At 40.4% G+C, this 22,305-nt stretch overlaps 1 protein-coding gene across 2 annotated transcripts in view; it reads left to right on the plus strand.

Moving 5' to 3' along the window:
• LOC130149301 (uncharacterized) overlaps positions 1 to 22,305 on the plus strand; it is a 106,331-nt gene that overhangs the window by 74,440 nt on the left and 9,586 nt on the right. For both annotated transcript variants that reach the window (XM_056338788.1, XM_056338789.1), the window contains 21 exons: positions 182 to 298; positions 1,843 to 2,016; positions 2,714 to 2,921; positions 4,123 to 4,289; positions 5,734 to 5,846; positions 6,915 to 6,996; positions 7,596 to 7,733; positions 8,472 to 8,634; positions 10,376 to 10,497; positions 11,646 to 11,786; positions 12,726 to 12,839; positions 13,237 to 13,365; positions 13,897 to 14,058; positions 15,189 to 15,350; positions 16,432 to 16,597; positions 17,894 to 18,078; positions 18,694 to 18,786; positions 19,632 to 19,836; positions 20,735 to 20,922; positions 21,612 to 21,709; positions 22,116 to 22,300. In XM_056338788.1, the coding sequence (XP_056194763.1) occupies positions 182 to 298; positions 1,843 to 2,016; positions 2,714 to 2,921; positions 4,123 to 4,289; positions 5,734 to 5,846; positions 6,915 to 6,996; positions 7,596 to 7,733; positions 8,472 to 8,634; positions 10,376 to 10,497; positions 11,646 to 11,786; positions 12,726 to 12,839; positions 13,237 to 13,365; positions 13,897 to 14,058; positions 15,189 to 15,350; positions 16,432 to 16,597; positions 17,894 to 18,078; positions 18,694 to 18,786; positions 19,632 to 19,836; positions 20,735 to 20,922; positions 21,612 to 21,709; positions 22,116 to 22,300 (3,112 nt within the window). The remainder of the gene's footprint in view (positions 1 to 181; positions 299 to 1,842; positions 2,017 to 2,713; positions 2,922 to 4,122; positions 4,290 to 5,733; positions 5,847 to 6,914; positions 6,997 to 7,595; positions 7,734 to 8,471; positions 8,635 to 10,375; positions 10,498 to 11,645; positions 11,787 to 12,725; positions 12,840 to 13,236; positions 13,366 to 13,896; positions 14,059 to 15,188; positions 15,351 to 16,431; positions 16,598 to 17,893; positions 18,079 to 18,693; positions 18,787 to 19,631; positions 19,837 to 20,734; positions 20,923 to 21,611; positions 21,710 to 22,115; positions 22,301 to 22,305) is intronic.

The following is a 22,305-nucleotide window of genomic DNA, read 5'->3' on the forward strand; positions in this document are numbered from 1 at the left end:
ACAGTACAAAATGGTGACTTATAAAAAAATTAGACATTTCTTCACCGTAAAGTTTTCATAGTTTTCATAATTTTACTCTTAATGTGTAATTAGTACAATACTTACAATTAATATCACAGCAGTCTCAGTATCAGAGATGTGCCACAGTTAACTTCTGTCGTACTTTATTTGGACCAAACAGATCACAGAAGAGCTAAGCTTTGTCCAGAAGCTGGATGTTGTGTCTCTTAACTACAACCTTACTCATAACATAGAGGCACTGGAGACTTTGCAAATAAAAGACAGGATTGAGTTGCAGGTAAGTTGTCAGACAATGACAAAGGGTATGTAAATCCAGCCTGGAATCATGTTGTGAAGAAGCAGTAGCTGTAGAAGTCAGATGGTAAAGATCAAAGGGTGCAACACTGCTTCACTTAGAAGTCAAGACTTACACAGGAGACAAAGCTTATTGCTACAAAATATAGCCCAAGCGGAGCAAACATAAACGAAAAGCCATAAATAAGCTACCTAATGTAGCAGGTACAAGTGGGAAAGATTGTTCTCAACATTTTAAAATACAATGTAACCTTCAATAGGGTATCCTGAATTAAGGTGTCTGTGTTGTCACACCGCCTCAGTTTTTGTTCTCATTTATACTTACTTCTAGATGCAGTGCTCTTCTTTGCCTGTACTGTACTTGTTGGGCCTTCCTTACCTTTAATTCAGTTGCCAGAGAGAGCAGCAGTGTCTTCTGTCCTTCAACATAAAGTACAGTGGAGAATTCATTGTGAAAGTGCATTGCGAGGTGTGCGAACTGTAATTCTGTGTGCAAAATGAATGGTCTGAGACATTTGAAGTCTGTACCTGTGTGTGCGAGGACTATCTTGGAAGGAGCTGGGGTAAGATGAGGCAGAGGAAGCGTGGTGGTGATAAAATGAATGATCACTCTGTAATGGACAGGTAACATCAGTCGCTTTCTTGGCGTGCTGATTGTACTGCTGAGTTCTGTAACCCATCAGCAGTGAAAGGAAGTTGGGGAAGGTACTGTTTAAGTGGGGTGTAGAGATGGAAAAGCACATTGCTGCCTATGTTCCTGATGGAATAAGATTTTCTGGAATTTGGGTGTTGTCCCAATACACATGAGTCATACTGCCTGCATCTGTTTTAAAAACATTTATATTTTCTTTTCTCCCTTCTGCCTCTCCTTCCTGCTTGCTCTCTCTCTCTGTTTTCCCCCCCAAGTTTAGAGTGGAGGGCAGTCCAGATGCTCACTTTGTTCTTGAGGGGAGTCCAGAAGCTCAGCTTGCACTTGAGGGGTTGGGAGAATAGCTTGCTGGACCAGAACTTTTCATAGGAATAAGAGGCTGGAGGTTGGCTTCCAGTGTACGAACAGCCCAAGCCACAGCTGAGCTTGCAGCTTGCACTGCACGAGGAGCGTAGTGTGTTTTAGCTCATATGCTTGTTCTGATAGATCTGCAGTGTACCTTGTATAGACTAGACAGAGGTGAGTACTGATACGATTTCGAAGTTTACATTCCAAATGGTATTTTCCTCCCAGGCTCTGTTTATCTGGCATTGCTTTTTATCTGAGATACACAAGCCTACAGCCACCTCCTTGTTATTAATAATGTAACTGCTTCAGTATGGCTAAGGCATGGCCATACTGGAGAATACGTGTTAAAATGTTGAATTTAGAAATAAAAGGGATGTCTGTAACTCTGTTGTGTTATAAAATTATATGAGAATAATTTTTTTGACACATCTTTATGATGCTACTGCCTGAACCAAAGGAAGAACACTGACTGACAGAAGCTTTACCTTCTACAAAGCCACCTTCTCACAGTTTATCTTTGTTGCACACAGGCTGTCTTGAACCTGAAAGTGATCAATAGCTGTAGTATGAAAGTGCATTATGGTGCTCACCTAACAGTTCTCGAAGGGCAAATCCAAGAGTTTGAAACAAGTACCAACATAACTGGGAATTTCCATCATAATTGGCCATGGCTGCTACAAGCCAGAGTCCCATCGTCTTTACAGGTAAGTTGTTTTTGTTCCCCCCATTAAAATTATTGTCCTCTATTATAATATAATAGCCCATCACTAGAATGAAAACTGGTGTTTTGTAGGGTATAGGATGGAAGCTGAGATTTTCTGATACTTAAAAATTATGGATGGCTAAAACCTGAACTACTGAAATAGATTTCTTTTTGACTTCTTTCTGAATCAGGTTATTCCATTCTGATCAGTGTTAGTACAGTGTGTATTGTTGCTACTGTAACTCTGCAGAATAGTTTCAGCACATTGCATCAGGAATTGGACTGTTACTCCTATGTTATTTAATGGGAATTTTATACTTAGACAGGTATTTCTTGAAGTGCTGTTTTCAGGGAAGTATTGGAGTACCTACTATCTGGTAAATATCAGCAGTACACATGGATCAAGGATTCTTTATACAAAGGGAGTCATGCTTTTGTGGGATAAAAGAGAACCTAATGAGAATATGACATAAATCAGTGAGGCTGGCATGGTTTGAAATTCATTCTACTGAATGGACTTCCTACTAGAAAGTCATAGATGATTAATGAAAGGCTAAGATTTTTTTGTTAATGGATAGATTTTTGACATAAGTATAGACAAGAGAGGATTTTCTTTCACTTCCATTTGTCGTCTGTTTCAAAATGAAATAGTATTTCAATGTTGTTTCAAAAACTCATATTTACATGTCATTTTTTAGATAGATGTGTTTTTTCAAGGGAGAAACACTACTCAAGAAAGATACGTGCACATTGCAGCTGGAGAAACATCAATCACATACATAATAAACTCCTATTATGTTGGTCACCAAGTGGATGTCTTCTGCCAAAGTGTACATAGTAGCGAGACACTACAGGCATCTGGCTACCCTAAGGCAATCAACTTGATTCTCAGTTTACAGAAATCAGGTAGGTACCTGCCATTCCTTGCAGGTTTCTTGTTGTATACTAGCTCTTTGAGGATGTTTCAACTATTCCTTCAACAGCTACAAACTGACTGAGAATTGCTGGTAGTACCTAAAAAGGGGCTTTTTCTTGTATGTAAGTAAAATTGTTGTACTTAAACTGCATCTGTTATTAGTTGCATTACGTCTGTGTTTTTAATTCCAGGAAGGATCTCATGTGGTACAATACCTGGTAAAACAGGTGATCCCCAAAATACTTAGCTGCGTAAAATAAAATTCCAATATCATGCGAAAAACCTTGTTACAGAGCACAAAAAATGTGAATTCCAGTGTAGTTTAAAGTGGGCTTTGAAAATAATTCTAAATAGTTTTTGTTGTTTGAACAGTGGAGGGGAGACAGACCCATCTTGGAATAAGCCAGGCTAGCAACAAAACTTGCCCAGACATAAATCCTGTCTGCATAGCCCTCAATTGCTGATTTACATTGTGGTCAAGTACCTTCAGTGCCCACGTGGGAGTGTATTTGTGTTGAAAAAAACACCCTAACAACTGTGAGAACACCAAAGAGTAGGAACTACTGAGGTTAGCAGGTGACAGGGCAACAGGTGGCTTTCAGGACAGCTGCTGGAGTGGCCACTGTATGATTGCATGCGTGTCTGTGATTTTGTCTTTGTAAAAAGTTCTGGGGTTTCACATCTCTCATCTCATTTTTCTCTCTTAGCAGTCTGTATTTTCTTTTTCAAATAAGAAAGTTGGTAGGAAAGCAGGGGAAAGGTCCTCAAATTGTGCTGTTGGAGGTTGGAGCCATGTTGTCTGCTGTAGCTGGAACTGAAAGAGTCACTACAGGTCAAATCAGCTCAGAGCTCTTCTCTAGAGGTGTCTAATACCTGCCAAGGGCTACGGCTGGCTGGATCAGCTAGTCAGCTCTAGCTGCAAAAACACATTACTATTGGGAACTGACTTGTCACTTTAATGCTTGTACATGGGTGCACAAGCTCTGTTAACTCAAGACTTTGTCTGCTCAAGGACATCCAAGAAACTCTGCACTCCAACCACAGGCCGAAGCTCTTGTCATCCTGAATGGATGACTTTGTCATGACGAATGTCTTAACCCAGTAGCTGGCTGGATTGATTTTATGCAGGCAGTACTGAAATTCCTTGAAAACGAGTCCCTGAAAATGGCACTGTTTGTCCTTGCTATTTAGGAAACAAAGCCAAAACTATCTGTGAAATCCAGTATGATGGCAAAGATGCAACTGTAACTATAGATGTTGACACAGACTTTCAACTCAATGGTATATTTGAATTCGTGGCAGAGGTGAAGCATTCAATATCATTTCTCCATCGTCTGGGACTTCCCTTCTTTCTAAAGGTAATAAACCATAGATCTTTTGTTGTGCTTTGCTTAGAGCTGTCATCTGAGTTACACTAACATGAATCCAGAGCATTTCCAGTGGCCTGAGTGACATTACTCCAGGTTTATACCAGTGCAGGTGAGAGGTGACTTGGCCCAGTTTATCTGAATCCCTGTTTAACTTCAGTACATAGCTAACGGCCTGTTTCCAAGGAAACTCAGCAGGTACCTGAAATCCCGGATTTCAGGATTAATTATTTCAAGACGGCACTCATTAACTGTCGCTTCCTAAGCTGATATGGCTTACTGAAGTGGAAAGGACTTCTGGTATAAAACAGCTGTCCTTCATACCCAGAGAATTCTTTGGCTTGGTTAAACCATTTCTAGCATAGATACCTGTAATGTTTCAGAGTTGAATAAACAGAAACAGATTTGTATTCCAAACTACTTGACAGCAACACGAAGGCTGTTCATCCCAGGAGAAAGAAATATTAAGTGAAATGTCTTCTTCCATTTTGGAGGGAAGTATATGGAACACCGTATCATCTGTCACTTTTTCTTCAAATAAGAGGGTATGTAGCTAGGATACAAGATTAAAGGTAGACTTCTCTGAAAAGAAACACTGTATCAATATTAAACCTGCATATTAAGTGTCAGTGTTTCAAGGGAATATTTTATGCCAACGTTTTATTAAAAGGTATTAGATAGATCCTCTGCTTCTTCCCTCTTAATATTTAGTGGAATGTCTTTTATCCTCTAAACGTTTGAGTGAAAAAATGAAAACCAGAGATGGTAATTCTTTATTCATGTATGAGCTATGAGTGTCATCATATGACTTCAGAAATTATCGTTCCCACAGACTTTGGCAAACACAAATATGTGTTGATCTTTAAGTGTGGGAGATGGTGCTGATCTTCCCCAGAGGGATTCTTTAGCTGTTTCAGGATAAAGCTGTAGACAAGCTAGCAGCTGTGGGAGGAAGAAAATACCCTAGAGTAAAAGATCTGTAGAGCTCCATCTGTTTCATAAATAAATAAAAAAAAAAAAAAAAAAAAAGGAAAGGCAGTTTCTTTACAGTATATGAAAAAGAAGAGTGGGGGAGACATAAACAAGAGCCAGTGGCTCTAGACTTAAACCAGATAAGGGTACATTGAAAGTAAGACTAATACTTGTCAATAATGCAAATGAGTAGCTATGGAAACATATTCACAGAAAAAAAGGAAAACATCTCTTGATGCGTTTGGTTTAGGTCTAGAAAGCCTGTCTGGAAGATAAACTTTGATCAAGGTAACAGTTTTAAGTCATTCAAGACTTAAAATGTCAAGTCAAGACTTAAAAAAGTTTTTAGTCAGTCAAGACGTTAAAAGAACCCTTAATGTCTTGACTGACACAGTGCTCAGTTTAGGTGAAGTGCTGGGTAGAAGCTATGGCATGTGATTTGCTTATTTTTTCCCCCTCACAGATGACAATTCAAGAAGTCCTGACTGAAAATAAAATTGAAGGAGCTCTGAGGCTGACCTGTGAACAAAACACAAACTTCTCCATTACCATCAGAAGGAAGAAAGACCAGCAAGGGTAAATTTTGAGCAGTGTAAGAATGTCATTAGGCCACTGTGATTCCATGGAAAAAAAGCCATTGTTTGAGCCACCCAGGCGCTGGTGGAATGTAACAAATCTGTGATAAAGTGAAGTCACACCAAATAGTCTGTATACCTGAAGAAGTTTATGGAGGGCTGCAGAGAGATTCCCCACCTCACAGCCTGGGCCATGCTTGTCTTTCTGCCTGCCTCCACAGCACTGAAGCAGCAGACAGTGAAATAGTGCAGAAAATTCTAGGTCTGAGCCAGACAAGTACTTAAAAATACAGCTTAACTTGACCTAACTGTTTAAATCGTATTAAATTGTTTTGGCACAGTTGAACCTTGCGAAATTACAGTTTCACTCAGTTTTCTAAGCTGGTATTGGTGTGGCTGTATCTGCTGTGCTAATTTTCTCTATTTTTGTCTGGCTTCTGAAAATTTTCAAAGTTCTTTAAAAAAATGAAGAATGAATAGAATAATTCTTTACTTCAAAAGTGTCTCATAATCAGTGCCTAAACAGAAATATTTGGTACAGCATATAAAAAAAACTGTAGGCTTTTGAGGGTGTTTACAAGGTGTAATATTTTTGCCTTGGGGTATATCAGAGATTTCTTAATTTCTAGCAAAAGACCTTTACACTGAAAAGCCTTGTAAGTTCTGTTAAACTCTCTAATCATGGTGAATTCTAAGTCTGGAAACCACGACAGCACTTGCAAAGTCAGATTCCAAAATACCTATCTGATTTTTTAAATGCTAATGCATTTACTATGGCTAGTAAATTGCTAGCTAAAGTAATTTCTGATCCAGCGGGCTAAATTCTGTCCCTGGGGTTAGTACACAGATTTTTCACCAAGGTCAGAGATAGCACCACTCTTTGGTTTCCTTTACCTTTGTATGATTGCATCAAAAAATGTCAGTGGGTTAAGCATTCAGTGGAAGGTACTGCGATTTGTAACTACAAAGCTGTTGGCAGACTCGAAGATCACTCAGATGAGCTTGTGCTGTCAGCAAGAGTGGACTTTGTGAAATACTGTTGAACAAAAAGTACATTTCTTCTCTTTAGTGAAGACTTGACTATAAAAGCACTCCAGACTCATCCCTTCTTTCTACAGTACTTCCCCAGTGCAGCAGAACTGTCTTCTAAGGTAACTATCTGCAAGTTATCAGTCACATACATCACTACAAATTAGACTTGTCTAATATTTTAGGAGTCAAGCTGTGTTATTTCTAGTACTAGTATCTCTGACCTTGTTCTTGTTGTTGTTGAGGATGTTCCTGTTTTCAAAGATGCTAACAATCTCTAACAAAACCTACCAGAGAGCATTCATTCCATTTGACTCTGCTTCCATCTGTCTGCATTTGTTATGACTTGTGGTAGACTGCCCTCGGGAACTGTTTTGGTTCTTCTGGTTACTAAGAAAAAGAGACTGGGCAGAAAGCAGTTCTGGTTATTGGCTCTTAGCAGTGCAGAAATACACAACAGCAGGATAAGAAAGGAAGATGAATGGGGTTAATTTTCAGTCAAATGCAGCAGTCACTCCTGCTCACATAAAAAGTAATTCATTATGCATGTTAGGCAGTTTATGCTATTTTGTAGCTGTGCCTTCTCCAACATGAACATACAGAAAAACCAGATCTCTTTTAGGTCCTGAGGACCATAATGTAACATACTGTGCAAAGAATGCCAGTGCAATATTTATTTTCTCTTTCTCTGTTCTCTCTCTTTCAATGGGAACTTGAAAAGGTAAATTATGATATGAGTGAAGCAAAAGGCAAACTCTACCTCAGGATGGAAAAAAAGGATTTCAATGTTACAGCTAAACTAACTTTCACTGGAACCAGCTACACGAATGTCATTGAAATAACACAGACAATGTCCCAGGTTGGTATCATCAACAGATGGCAGAAGGCAAGCTGTGACTGCCCTCTTCCTAGGGTATGGCATCCAGGATGCTGGCTGCCCAACAGTGAAGGTCAAATACAGCTCCAGGGGCTGTGAGGTGGTTTGCCCTTGATTGCTCCAGCAGCATGAGCAAACGTTCAACTGTAGATTATTTGGTATGTGGTCCAATGGTAGAACTGTTGTTTGATTTTTATATTTGTTTGCTCCTATAGATGGAGCAAATATTTAGCAAGTAAGAAAAATAATATATTACAAACTGACCAATTGCTAATTTTTATTATGCAGGTACCACACATTTCTTTTTCTAAATAAGGAAAAAAAGATGTCACAGACAGATATTATTGTTTGTGCTACCTGTTGGACTTACAGTGTAATAGTGGGGTTCTTGACGTTGCAAGAATCACACAGTGAGATAGAAGAGATAGAAAAGAAAAATATATACTAAGCAAAGACTATTGTAAAGGGGATACTCAGTCGTTGGTGTATGTTCCATTATGTGAGAAGATGCCTTACTGTAGAAATGAAATAAAGTAGATACGAGTAGCTGCTTATGCAGAAGCAGTGGGCTTTAGGGTATCATTGTGCTAGAGCTTTTATAAACACGTTCCTAAAGCTGTATTCCACGGGACTTTACAGTATCAAAATTACACACTACACTTAAGTTCTCTGAAAAGTTAAAAACCTGGGATTTACTATTTTTCTCTCTTTTATTTTTAGTTTAAAATTCTTCCAAGGCAGCTTGTGTTCATGACGGTTTACCAAAAAGGCAACAGAACACGTATGCTGAGGCACATTGCTCTGTGGGATGGCAAGGAGATCAAGGTAACAGGCGTTTACACCGGACTTTTCCCAAAGTTGCCTGGAGGTCATGATGTTCAGGGTAGGTTTCTCGAGTCTCTTGCCAGTGTTGATAGCAAACTATAAACCAAACTAAACTACGATAATCTGATTTCAAAATGCATATTCAAATGGTTTCAATCCAGGCCTTTTAAGATCTTATTTGCTTTGAAATCATTATAAGTCTGGCTGTTAGAAATGTCCACTTCAGAACGCGATTTCTGCTTTGTTATGGTTATGGAAAGTGCCGGGGAAAAGTTTGGCCAGAATGAAAAGTCATCAACAAATTAAGATTTCTATTGTTATTTTACAACAGAATTCAGAATTATTCTGGATTAAATTAAGCATTTGGTTTTATTTTTATATTTGCTTTTGAATATTTGAAAAATACTTGAAAAGCAAAGGAAACCTAGGAACTAGTTTTGGACTAGATGGTATTTGTAAACAGAAGAGAGTTAAAAGAATTGCAGCTACTTTCATTCTAGCCAAGGCACCACATACTTAGCTGGGCGGTGGCAGGCTGGGGTTCACGTCTGCATTTGGTTTCATTCAGAGCAGATTCAAGTGAGAAATGCCAATGTTTAGGGCTCTCCCTCTCTTCTTCCTGATGGTTCTGTTTTGAATAAAACAGTTCCATAGTTCTCTGCCAGAAATGTTTCCTTTTTTCACAAACGCTAACAACTTTTGTGGGAGGGGGGGGGAGAATAGATGTGGTATGAGCAGTAGTATACTCTGCAGTGTAGGTTGGGGTCTTGGTTCTGTAATTTTATGACTTAAGGATCCAGTTGGAAAGTACTGGAAAGGAAACACATATATTTCCTTCCAGGAGAAGTCAGGCTGCTGAGGAGGGGCTTTATAGGATCTGTAGTCTTACTACACTGTGAGTTGTCACATGTGTCAGGTGTACACCTGGACTTGCTAGCCAGAAATGGTCCCAGCTCGGCAACTGCACGTGTAGCTTGAGGAGGATATGGCCTCAAATACGCAGTAACGAGTGGTCACTTGCTGTGGAGGGGGTGCCTAAATGCAAATCTCTGGCGGCTGAGAGAAGGGTTTTCAGGTGGCCACGTCTCAGGTTTGTCCTTCAGTCACTGCACAGGAGGTAACATTTGTTGTGAATGTTGCCCAAGTATCCCTTTGATTTTGTAGAGTAAACACATTTCACTTTAAGTTTGTTTTTGTTTATTTTTAAGTTTTCTTCTTCTTTTGTACATTTTCGTCCCTCCTGGGTATAATTTTATTTTTTGTTATTTTATTGTCACCCATTTCTGAGGCTTGTTTCAGAAGCTGTAAATGCTGCTACTCTCCTGCACTGGGTGCTGTAGGGAGCACTGGTCACACTGGCCGCTACCTTGAGGTGCGGAACGCTTACATTGGGGCTATGTTACCTGAAAAGAGAGAAAATAACTTGTTTGAGAGTTGTACGCTGTGCCTCTTACAGTGTAAGGTTATCAGTAATAAAGATTACTTTCCTGGCTGCTCTTGCTGGAAGTTGCTTTGGGTGTAGGTATCAATCTTTTGATTATTGCAGGTAATTACTGTTTTGCTGGTAACTAGAGGAATCCTGTTTTCCCTTACATCATTCGGCAGAGATGGGCACGCTGCAGTCATTGTGGCTGTTGGGCAGGTGCACGTGTGTGTATGAGCAAAGGCCTTGTCTTCCCTGGGAAACAACTGTTGCTCTTCTGCCTGTGGGAGAGTGTGTCCTGTGCCTTTTCCTTTATCAGAAAATGAACAGTCATGATTTGTGGTGTGGAAGATTTACTTGCTTTTTTCCCTTGTAGTGGAACTTTTCCATCCTCTGTCCATCCCTTTCCCATGGCATGCCAGGGTCAACTTATATGTGAAACATTCAGCACGCAGTCACCGGGATGATCTTAGTGTCATTTGGAACGAGAAGGACCAGGTACAGCAGCCCAGAGCAAACAAATTTCAGGAGAATTACAAGCATATCAAGTGGGGGTTTTCTGGGGCTGTGTTTTGTTTTGTTTTGTTTATTTGTTTGCTTAAAAAAAAAAAAAAAAAGCATTTAGCAAGCCAGGGAATTCAAGTAGGAGGCAAACTATCCTCCTTCTTGGATGTACAAAGGGCTATGACTATGAAAGATGAGCAGCAGATATTCTTGTTGGAAGCATTTTCAGGCCATGCCATTTTTTTTGTTTGCAGTAACCCAACAGCTTGCTGCATAACCAAAGGCAATGCAATGCCTGTGGTTCAAGGCCCTGGACAAAGGCCATTCCCAGCACTCTCCAAGTCTCTAGGACAGCTTTTGAGCATAGATGGAAAGAACGGCACAAATGTCATGTTTAAAGCAGCTTAGGGAGAAATGTAAAATCTAAGCCAAATGAGTAAATCTGAGCATTAGTGTGAGGTTGCAAAGAACGAAGAACCTACCAGTTGCATGGAGATATGCTGTGTTTACCCTCAGAGAAGTGTGACACACACCTGTGCTTAGCATTTTCAGCATTACTGATTTAATTGAAGCTCTTTGCATTTCATTCTTTGGTTCTCCTCTTTATTAGTGAGAATGACAACTTTGGCACAGTTTTTTATTTTCTTAAAGTAAGTCAGCATTATTTTTAAAAAATATAAATAGTAAAAAAAACCCAGAACTAGGAGAACTTTGGTTAAGTTGATTTACAAATGTGGTTAAAATGAGGTAGCTTACTGACTTGCAACTATGCTGTCTTTATATGTGTCTGAAATGCAGCACCTTGGCTGAGTATTACGTTATTTTCTGAATAAAGGAAAGATAAAAGACAATATTTAGAAGATGTTACCATACAGAAACATAAATGTGCCTCCCAAAAGAATTAGAATTTCTTTTAAAAGTGCTAAAATTCCAAAATATACTTTAGAAGTTATATAGAATGTATTTTTGTACTATTGTTTAAATTACCACAGCTATTTAAGTGCCACCATGTAAATTCCCACACACACAATTAATCTGGGGAGAAGGTACAGGGAAATCTTATTTGGTGTATGTTTGAGGTCAGTATGTTGAGAGCTGTTTTATTTCACAAGTTCCTTTTACATCTTGTTGATACGGATCAGATATCAGTGTCATCTTCTCTGAAGTTTGGAAGAAACCGTACGAACTACAGAGCCAGTGTTGCCCACCCATTTAATTACACTCTGAAACAACTGGAGGTCCATTCCCTGTCAGAAAGAAGAGGCAGAAAGTACAACCAGCAGGTGAGATCATGAGAAAAGGCTGCAAAATACAAAGCTGTAATACTATATTTCATCTCAAAGCATTGCAGAACCAGGTATAGTCCGGAAAACTGTAAAGAGCACCAAGTGCTGTTCTCTCCTTGTGCTCAAACCACCAGCATAGTTTCCTTTGCTAAAGCGTAACTGTTGCTAGCTGACAGTATCTGTCTTGCAATTTTAGCGCTGATGCATTTTGGATGCTAAGAAGCCAGAAGCGTGCAAGAGCCAGCCTAGCAAGGAAAATGAGGCAAATTTTGTCCACGAACTAATAAACAAACTCTCTGTATATGCAATTGCAACACAAGTGTGAAAATGTGTGAAACTAGAAAGTATATGAGGGGGGGGAAAAAGAGGGAGAACTCCACAAATTGTCCTTCAAGATCAAAGACTACAGAGTATTTTCTGTCTGAAAATGTACTGCATGGCAAGGACACTCTGGTGGCTGAGGCTGAAGACCTTCTGCTCAATAATAAGCTGTGCAAACTGTGTGGTATTCCGTTTGTTCGCCTGGAGTTCTTGGTACTCATAGTGGTGCCACAGAGCGCTCTCTGGGTGTTTTCGCAAAATAGTCAATATGTCTCAAGTGTCATATTCAGAGGAATAAATTCTCTGGCAGTGTCATTGGTCCACTGGTGTCATTAATTGCTCTGCATGATAGACCCAGTGGAGATTCCAGAGAAGCTAACAGAAAGCCGTCTGCTGCCTCTGTTTAAAAGTGCATTTTCCCCTGTATGTTAGTGTAAGGCCCTGAGCTTCCAGGCCACATGGAGCTCAATGAAGTTCTAATTGTTCTGTCGCAGTTTTAATTGTGTGTGCTTCTTTTTTTCTCTGCTGGGTGGAGATCATTCTTCTAGATCACCCTGCAGACTCTTCTGCTCGTTCTAACCTTACTTCACTGGACAAATCCTTCTCTGGTTTCAGCTGCAGCTCACAGGGAATGGTGGGCAGCCTGCTGATATCCAACTGACCCTGGAGGATAAATCAAAGGTGAACATCACTGCCTGGGGTGGCTGTATGACACTCTCTTCAGGTCAGGTATGAGTCTTTGAGTCTAAGGAGGGATGGGTGTAGCTAGATTTCTGGTTTCAGGTCTCACAGAACCAATTTTTTCTGCACTTACCATAGGAAAAGCTTTTACTTGTAGTCAACCTTTTCAGGTCTCAGAGGAAGAAGAATAAAGCCTCTGAAGGGTTCTGTTTCATGTAGCCAGATACGTTTGCATTTGGGATGCAGCTTTCCCTCCGGACAGAATTGTCAACTCCTTAGGTTTCTTGGTAGAGACTGAAGCGGTCTTTTATGGACATAGACCATTCAGGGCTTCTCATAGGGGTGTATTTTTGCCCAGAAAGCTGACTCCTCAAGTATATATTGAACACATTGTTTAGAAAATTACTAATATGTATGTCTTAATTATTTTTTTCCCTTCTTCCAGCTTCGGAGAGTATTAAGTATGGGAAACCTGCATGCATGTGGGTCTCTAGAGCAAAGATCAGCATTGTTTAATGAATATCTAGATCTGAACTGGGATGACAAAAAATTCAAACACAATTTAACTTATGAGGTAAGAGAAGGCAGTTGTATCCATTAACCCACCATTTTAATGGAAACTGTTCTTAATAGGGATATTTAATGGAGATATTTACTTTTTGTACCTAATTTTGAGTGGATTTTCAGAAATCTACTTCTGTAGAGTACCTTCTTCTGTTAAATACCATTATTTTATTTTACCTTTTACATATTACTCTGCGTAGGAAGAAATCTAACTGTAGCATAATTAAGAAAAAACAAGTTCTTATGAACTAGAGGCCTCACTTGTGCCCTAAATATGCAATACTCTTTAATTAATTCTGTAGGATGGGGACCGGTAACTGTGCTGATAAGCCAAAACATTGTCAAGTTTGTTACTTTTTTTTTTTTTTTTTTGTCGTTGTTACATTTTAATGGAAATGTTATGTTAAACCCCTGAAGCTACTACTATAAAAAAAAGCCAGCATGGGGACAGGATGCAGTTGAGAGCTGGGATGAGTGGGCACAGAGAAGTGTCTAAGAATCTGTTGTCATGTTTTAACTTTGTTTTCTTGGTTCATTGCAGAGAAATCAGTTCTTGTATCCTGATAAATTTCAGTTAGAAGCTATTCTGGAAAATATTTTCCTGACCTCATGCACCAAACAGAAGATTCTAGGTAAAATAGAAACCAACTACTCATCTTGCCTGGACTATGATATGAGCTTTGAGTTCTGTGACCTTCCAAATGTAAGTCTCACATAAACCTATTGACCCTACTTCACTCTAAATGTAATTACTGGTTTGGAGACACAGTTTTCCTCAGCCGCAGCTTTTCACCAGAATTGACTTCTATAACTAAATGAACCGTGAATAAACAGTGTCTTTTGATGGGCTGAGGCAGAAAGGTTGTGTTTGCCTATGGACTATAATCTATAGGTTGTGTTGCGGTTCTAAACATTGTCACTTTCTCCATGTTCTTTCTTTCCTGTTCCTCTCTCAAAGATCTTTTAATTGCATGTTTCTGGATATGAAAACAGGCTCATGAGTAATCAAAAAGGAAACTAGAGAGGAATAAAAGTGCTTTTCTTGCCCTGTAAGTTAAAGCTTACTGGTTTTTACAGCTGCTCTGCTGGTAGTGATAGATTTTTGAACCTCAGTGTAACCTTATAGTTGTCACTTGTTTTTATATTACACATACAAACCGAAGACCAATCCATGATCTTCATTAGATGCACATTGGGCCCAGAGTTGCCTATAGATACTCACAACAAACACAAACCTTTGAACTTGCAATAAATGTGGTCTCTTTCCAGTTCCCAGTGGCTAAAATGCATCTCAGTTGGTTTCCTTGTTTACTGTCAGAGCAGGTCACGCACTGTAAGCAATGGGAAACCGCAACCAAATTTTGATGCCCGTAAAAACCTTTTGAAAACTAAGGTGTGTTAGAGCCTGTTAATAATGCAAAAAAATGCATATACATGTCACTTCAAAACCAGGTGCCTCCTGAATTCTTTTGGATTGTTTTCTTCAAAGGCATGCATTGAAATGCCAAGCTAGAGTAGCTGAGAAGCAGCTAATAAGACCAAAAAAACCGACTTGTAATTAAATATAGTTACATTCCAGCTGTTTGTCTTGTCTTAGGCTGTAAACACTAAACATGCTTTTGTTACACCACAGAAACTGAAGACGTAATAAAGCAAGACGGTGCTGTGAGAAGGAGGATGTGCAGGATGTGCTGGTTTCTGGAATTATAGTTTTGTTCATCACTTCATTGTGTAACTTGGGAATGCTAACATTGTACAGCCTCTTTGCTACCCTGTGCAGAGCCCATTTCTTTGGAACAGTTAACCTTTAAAAACTTTTTTGTTCATACTTAGGTAGTTTTCTCTGGAAAACACCAGCTCAACAAAGATGACATCATTTTGCAGTCAGAGGGCAGATTCCACTTTGCTGATCATGGGAGAGATGAGGCGTTGATTGGAGTATCCTTAAAAAATCGGAGTACAGCCGATGGGAAGAACTATTCTTTGGAAGTTGCAGTGAGTTTTTACTTATAGTGGCACTGGGGTCTGGGTTTTGGTTTTCAAAGGGCTAATGCCATCTACCGTCCAAACTGATCAGGTGCAGCCAGTGACTTTTAAAACAGCAGGCAACATAAAAAATACTCCCGTTTTTTTAAAATGTATTTTTAAAGGAGCAGTTACGCAATGTACATGCAGTATGATCAGGAGAGAAAGGAATGCACCAACATTAGTTATCTGCAGGGCTCAGTGAAAAATATAGTGTTTATCAGCTAGAGTGTATAAAAGCTTTAAGAGGCCGTGTGTGTTATAGCTCGCCTTCTTCAGCATGACTGGTCTGTTTGGTGAAACATGGGGTTTTGCACCATAACAAAAAAGAAAAAAAAGAAAAGAGACACAAAAAAAAGTAATTTGCCAGGAAATAGAACTGGCCTTAAGAAAGACACAGAACAGCTAATATGATGCTCATTCTGATGCAAATTTCTTCCTTTTTCTCTCCCCCTCGATTTTGTATTTACTCTTAATTTTCTGTGGAATTAATAAGGTGGAAAAGCTGATGGTGGCAATAGTGGAGGCAGTAAATTAGTGTGGTTGGCACCATCCAAACCCTTCATGAGAAGGAATATGGGTTATCAGTCATAATTAACTGAGACAATAGGCCACCCCTTAACAAAATTATCATGATTTAATGAGTAACAGGCTAAAAGAAAATACTAAATTATTTTTCCCTCTTTCTTTAGAAAGAAGGGAGATGAATTATCAGCTGCTCTATTTGGCCTTTCTCTGTTCTTTTTTTTTGGAATAAGTGGCACAGATGAGAGCCTCACAGGGAACTGAGTGTGAGAGTATGCCTCTTTCTTCCTACCATTAACATTCTGTCCAGGAGCCTTGTGCTATCCAGCCCTTCAGCTCTTGAGCCAATCATCCTGATGCTTGTGCCTCTCAAAAGTGTAACTCCTGTGTAGTGCACAGGCATTGGAAAACATTTCCCTCACCACTCACCCTTCTGTGGGAAATGCTGGTATTTGAGTATCATCTCTGAACATTCTTTAATTCTATGTGGTGGCTCTGAATAAATCTTCTTCCTTTATGGCTGCAGTTAAGAGCCTTTGAAGATATTCAGCTAGACCTGACAGGAACTGCTTCTTCCTCATCCGTTCAGAGCCAGATCCTGGTGGAGGGGATTATTGATCAGAAAGAGAAAGTTAAAGTAGCTGCTTCCAAAGGAAAGGAGTGTTTTCAGTACTACATGGGGTATTTGAAAGGTACGTACCTTCACGGATGATGTTCTTAGTCATGTAATTTAGTTTTAGGGTAGTCCTGCAAGGAGCAGGGAGTTTTGGACTTGATGATCCTTACGGGTCCCTTCCAACCTGAGATACTCTAATTCTATGATTCACAGCTGTCATTGGCACGAAGAGGCAGGAAGAAAGGCTGTGTCACTCTAGTGCCAAGCTAGCTCAGTTTCATGGCGATCCAAGCTATGATCTTTCAGATAACGAAAAGCTGATGCTTAAAACTTGCTATACAAAGGTCAGCGTTAGAGACATTTGTGTGATTACTGGCCAGGGAAGGATTATAATAGATGGTGATCAAAGATAGGATTAATTTCATCTTGGTTTAGCCATCTTAAAGTTGTGTGCCTCATTTAAGATAAACATTACATTCCAATTTAAATGAAGGGAAAGAGAAAGGCTACTCCAGAGGATGACTCTACCCCACACAGAAACAGGTGTGAAATCATCCTCTGCAGGTGGTTCTCAGCAGCAGTCAATTCTGACTGACAACAGAGAGGGAACAGGGCTGTTGGCTTAGACTGTACCTAGATTTAGGGAACTAAACTCAGATGGAATGAGACCTGCTGCAAGTGCTTACTATTGTTACTCACCCACCTTTCAACCTCATTAGATTTGTGTGCAAACCAGGTAGATTTGGTGGTATGACAGTTGTCTCAAACTCATGTTGCTGACAATCCCAGTCCTAGTTTCAGTAATGGATTTGCCATTCCACAGTTCTGCAGTGGAACTTCTCTCTGGTTCATGGCCTCACGTTTAAGTGCTGTGATGTATTTGAGATTAAGACCATTAGTTTGTGAATTACTGAAGTCAGAAGTTTGTAGAAATGATTCAGCTCAGCTCTCAACCCAGATTCTACGTGCACTTAACAACCACTTCAGCCTCTGCTCATCAGTACTTGGGCAGAAAAATTGTGTGTGTGCAGTAGGCGGATAAGTGACTGACTCACTTATGGCCTAAGCAGTTTTGAAGCATCAGCAACAAAGGACAGTGCAAGACTCAAGTAGAAAACAGATTTATAGTAATCCAGCGCTTGCTTTGCAGTAGCAAGTCTGTATCGATAAATCATTCACAAGCCGCTCAGAAGAGAAGCAGCAAACACTAACACTGATCTGATTTTCTGCTGGTTATCTCTTCTTGTTTTTTTCCCCCCAAACACCTAACACACTCAGACACTGATTGATCACCTAAGTAATTAAAAAGCTGGCTTTGAAACAATGTCTGTCAGTGTTCCTGTAAATGAGTTCTCTCGGTTTGTTCTCTAAGGGGATTTGGAAGAAGGAATGGAAGTCAGTGCTTGTACTTACGGGCAACAGATGGCTACTATTAATACCTATCTCAACATCAACGGTGAAAGGCAGGAAAACATGGGACAAATTACTCTAGCAGCTGTTAATGGAAGCTTGAGTTTTCTGGCTCATGGATGCGGGGATCCAGTTCTTAAGGCTGAGGTGAGTCCCTTCAGCGGCAGTTAATTGCTGTGTGATTTTTCCAGAATGTTGTTTAAACAACTTGCCAGTTTGATGGAGCATCTTCCAGGTAGGCTTCAGGTGTGAGCTCTGGTGAAACCACAGGTGAATCAGGTGAAAAGGGGAATTGTGCAATTTTTAAAACTCATAATAACATTATTTTTCACTTTGGTGTGAAAAGATAGCATGGTGAGAATTACAAAGTTCAGCCATACCTAGAAAGCATAGAAAATATGGGACCCTCTTCTAAAAGGGTGTATCCTCTGAAGAAGGTAAGTAAATAGAGAGCAGCAGTAATGTGCCAGGGCTGCTCAGCATATCGGTTATAAAACTAAGACTGGTAATCCTGAATGTGCTTTTACTTCAAATAGGGTTTCGCATACTTTCTGCTTGGAGGAGGGTTTTTGGTTTTTCATCCTTAGATTCTTCTGTTCCCATTTCTAACCATTGAATGATGCAGACGTCATTTCACCTGAGAAATGGGAGGCCACTGTGGATCTTTGCTGGCATTTAGACTAGTACAAACTTGGAGTGGTTTGGACCCAGCACAAGCAATTCTAAATCATCAACTCAAGGTTTTTATTCAACTTCTCACAGTACAAACTTAATGAAATTGGGAGCCTTCTGAAATCCAAACTGATGGAGAAGATGAAGAAGTTTGATGGATATATGTGGAGATTCAGGAGATCAGTAAGTATCTGTACATGATCTATGAAAGCACCATGGAATATCCATGCAGTGTTAATTCAAAATCATTATACTGCATGCAGTTGTTTTGTTTTGCTCAAATATTTAAATGCTTAAGCCTGTGCTAACCTGCCCTTCATACATAGACAAAAAAGCACGTTTCATGGTGCGCTGGTTTTGGCTGGGGTAGTTAATTTTCTTCATAGTAGCTGGTATGGGGCTGTGTTTTGGTCTTGTGCTGGAAACAGTGTTGATAATGCAGAGATGGTTTTGTACCTGCTGAGCACAGGGACTTTTCTGCTCCTCACCTCACCCCACCAGCGAGGAGGCTGTGGGGGGGCACAAGAAGCCGGGAGGGGACACAGCCGGGACAGCTGACCCCAGCTGACCAAAGGGATATCCCATACTGTACGATGTCGTGCCCAGCATATAAAGCTGGGGGAAGGAGAAGGGAAAGGGGGGACATTTGGAGTGATGGCATTTGTCTCCAAGTAACTGTCACATGCGATGGAGCCCCGATTTCCTGGAGCTGGCTGAACACCTGCCAGCGGATGGGAAGTGGTGAATGAATTCCTTGCTTTGCTTTGCTTGCATGCACAGCTTTTGCTCTGCCTATTAAACTGCCTTTACCTCAGCCCACGAGTCCTCTCCCCCCTCCCACTAGGGGGACCGGGCGAGCGCTGCGTAGGGCTTAGCCACCAGCTGGGGTTAAACTGCAACACGTAGTAAAGGAAGGGCCTGTATCTGCACCAACACGGAGGAGTTCAGAATTTCCTTGGAATGGAGTCAGAGCTTTGCTTGTGATCACTCTGTATGTTAATTTTATTTTTTTTTTTGAATGACTGTAGGTGCAGCAAGTTGATTTTCTGTCTGAAGCAGCCAGCTGGCCTTCGATAGCCTTGCAGAAGTTAGCGGGATTCCTCCACAGCATGGGTAGAGCTGCTGCCCAGACGTGGAAGCAAAGTGGAATCAGGCAGATACTGAGAAGCAAGATCCCGCTTTACCTGGATAAAATCCAAGACATTGTCCAGCAAATGCAGAATGAATTGCAAAGTAAGCAAAACCATGCAAAGCAAGGAGAATAAAGACAATGTCAGTGCAGGGCAAAACAAACTTCAATAAAAAGATGCTGAACCACACAAAATTTCTATTTTGATCTAGCAATTAAGTGATGACCTTGGCTCTTAGTTTACACAGTGGGAGCCTTGATACAGTGTCTGAGTAGCCTCAGTGTAACCACCTTTCTAATGAAATCATTGAAGAGGTGCTCTCTGGGACACAGGAGTTGGTTCAATCGGATGAGAACACAGCCCTATTCCCTAAGCAGAAGCATTTCTGCTAACAGTTCCCTGGCAAGCATTTCCCCGCAAAGGGCAGTTCATATCCATCCTTGAGTTTTGAATGCCTATACTAACTGGATTTCACTTGATCTGTTTTTTCCAGTAGCCACTAATTCACTGTTCAGCTGGACTGTGGCCCATATTGAAACCATTGAGAAATGCGGTCAGCTGTAATTAGCTGAGAGAACCTTCAATTCTGGCAAGATTAAAACCTCACTTTGGGCCACTTACCTCTCAACTCTTCCCACTCAAAAGTGGGATTTAGTTGATATACTGTGTTTGAGATTAGTTGTGACCAAACTCTCCTGTTACTCATGGAGCTGTACAGCTTTGATGGTGGCATACTGTGAAGCATTCCTTACATTCTTTTGGAAAGCAGCAGTGTATTTATAAGGGTTATGAGTGGATCAGGGTTATAGCCAAACGCCTCTTTCCATTTGTCAACGCTGCCCCCACACAGCTGTGAAATGTGCCCAACTGCCATGAAAACAAAGCTGCCTTTCCCTGTTTGCTGTGTCCTTCCTTCAGGTGCAGGCTGGAAGCTGTGGGGAGAGAAAGAGAGCCACTTCGTAACATACTAAGGTTTGTTTCATGTGATGTGTTTGCTTCAGAGCCATTATCAACTTTGAAGGATGCCTACTATGATGTCACCTTGAAGCCACTGGATGAAGTTTGGCAAGAGAAGACAGAAGAGTACATGAAGAAAATCCAGGCTTTTATACCCAAGATTGTAAAAGATGCGTGGCTACTGGAACCAATCCAGGTGGCATTAAAGGTTGTGAAAGCAGGCTTGGATATGGTTGGTATAACTCAATTCACCATTTTTAACGGTCTGAAAGACCTACAAATTTAAGTCTCAGCTTGAACTACATATACACAAAAATAGTTTCTATCGTTGTTCGTGGAAATAGCGTGGTTATATTTCCACATAACAAGCTTCTACACAGCTAATTCATGGTTCTCAAAATATTTGTCCTGCTTGGAAAGCAGTAGTTCTCCAGCTAGAGGCTCGGTGGTTTTACTAGGAAATCACAGCAACATAATCTATTGTTCATGTAGCTTTTGCTTTTCTTCCATAGACAGAAGGGTTTGTAATTCCAACAAATAATGTACGAATACATTTGGACTCTTCTAGTTGAAATGAAGAGCATAAAGCATATATCATGACACCAATTTATATTAACAGAGATAACAAAGCTTTGCAAGCTACTGAAGCGCATTAGCTCAGTGAAGTATTGGTATAATATAAGTAATGTTATTTTAGGAAGGATGTATTCCTGTCCATTATTTGTTGCTGCAGTGACTAGTGTCTCTCCTCTGGATACTAACCTCTAAATGACCAGATGCTGTCAGGCAAGTGACAAATGCAAGAGAAACCAAAGTGCGATTTCACCGACTATTGATTTAAAACTCATTATCAAGCACTGTGCGTGCCCTGAAGCCATACTGAAGTCAGTTTTGTAATCTCCTTTTCTGGCTCTCCAACAGACTACACAGCAGATGCTCAGGTGGGCAGAGGCCATGTTTGCTAGAGCTGTGAGCAAGATCCGGAAGCCCTTACTCAACCTTTACAGTTTTTCAGCCAGGTAACTGGTGGGTTTTGCAGGATCCCTGCTGCCGGGGAGCGTTCTGAGCGGTTGTGTGCATAGTTAGTCTTCACATCACTTGCATGCTGAGGGCTGTGGACAACCACCCGACCATTCACATTGGGCACATAGCATCACAGCGTAATGCTCATTTTTGTTGGCTACCAGGACAGGCTGCATTTCAAAAGAAGCCACTCAGCAGCAAACAGAATAGCAATGGCTATGGTAGCTGGCCTTAGATGGCATGGTGTATTGCAGGGCTTAGCCATTGTGTATCTTTGTTTTGCCATTCTAACCAGACTGCAGTTCTTATGAATATTTCACTTCCATGTTTCTAATAATAAAGCAACTGCATTTCTTCAGCTTAGCAGATAAGAGCACACGCTGTTTTGTTTGTATTCTACAGGAACTGTTCGGTGACTGTAAAACTGCCAGTACTTCCTAAAGCAGACCGCTCCCTGGATCTGACAAATATTACTAATTATCTCATTGAAGAAAAGGTAATGAGGCCTCTCCAAGACCTCTACACTATCAACATAGTTGCAGAGTATTATAAATTCAAGCGATGGATGATGGAGAGTCCCTTTGAACGTAAG

The sequence above is a fragment of the Falco biarmicus genome, chromosome 4, assembly GCF_023638135.1.
Source record: "Falco biarmicus isolate bFalBia1 chromosome 4, bFalBia1.pri, whole genome shotgun sequence".
Lineage (NCBI taxonomy): Eukaryota > Metazoa > Chordata > Aves > Falconiformes > Falconidae > Falco > Falco biarmicus.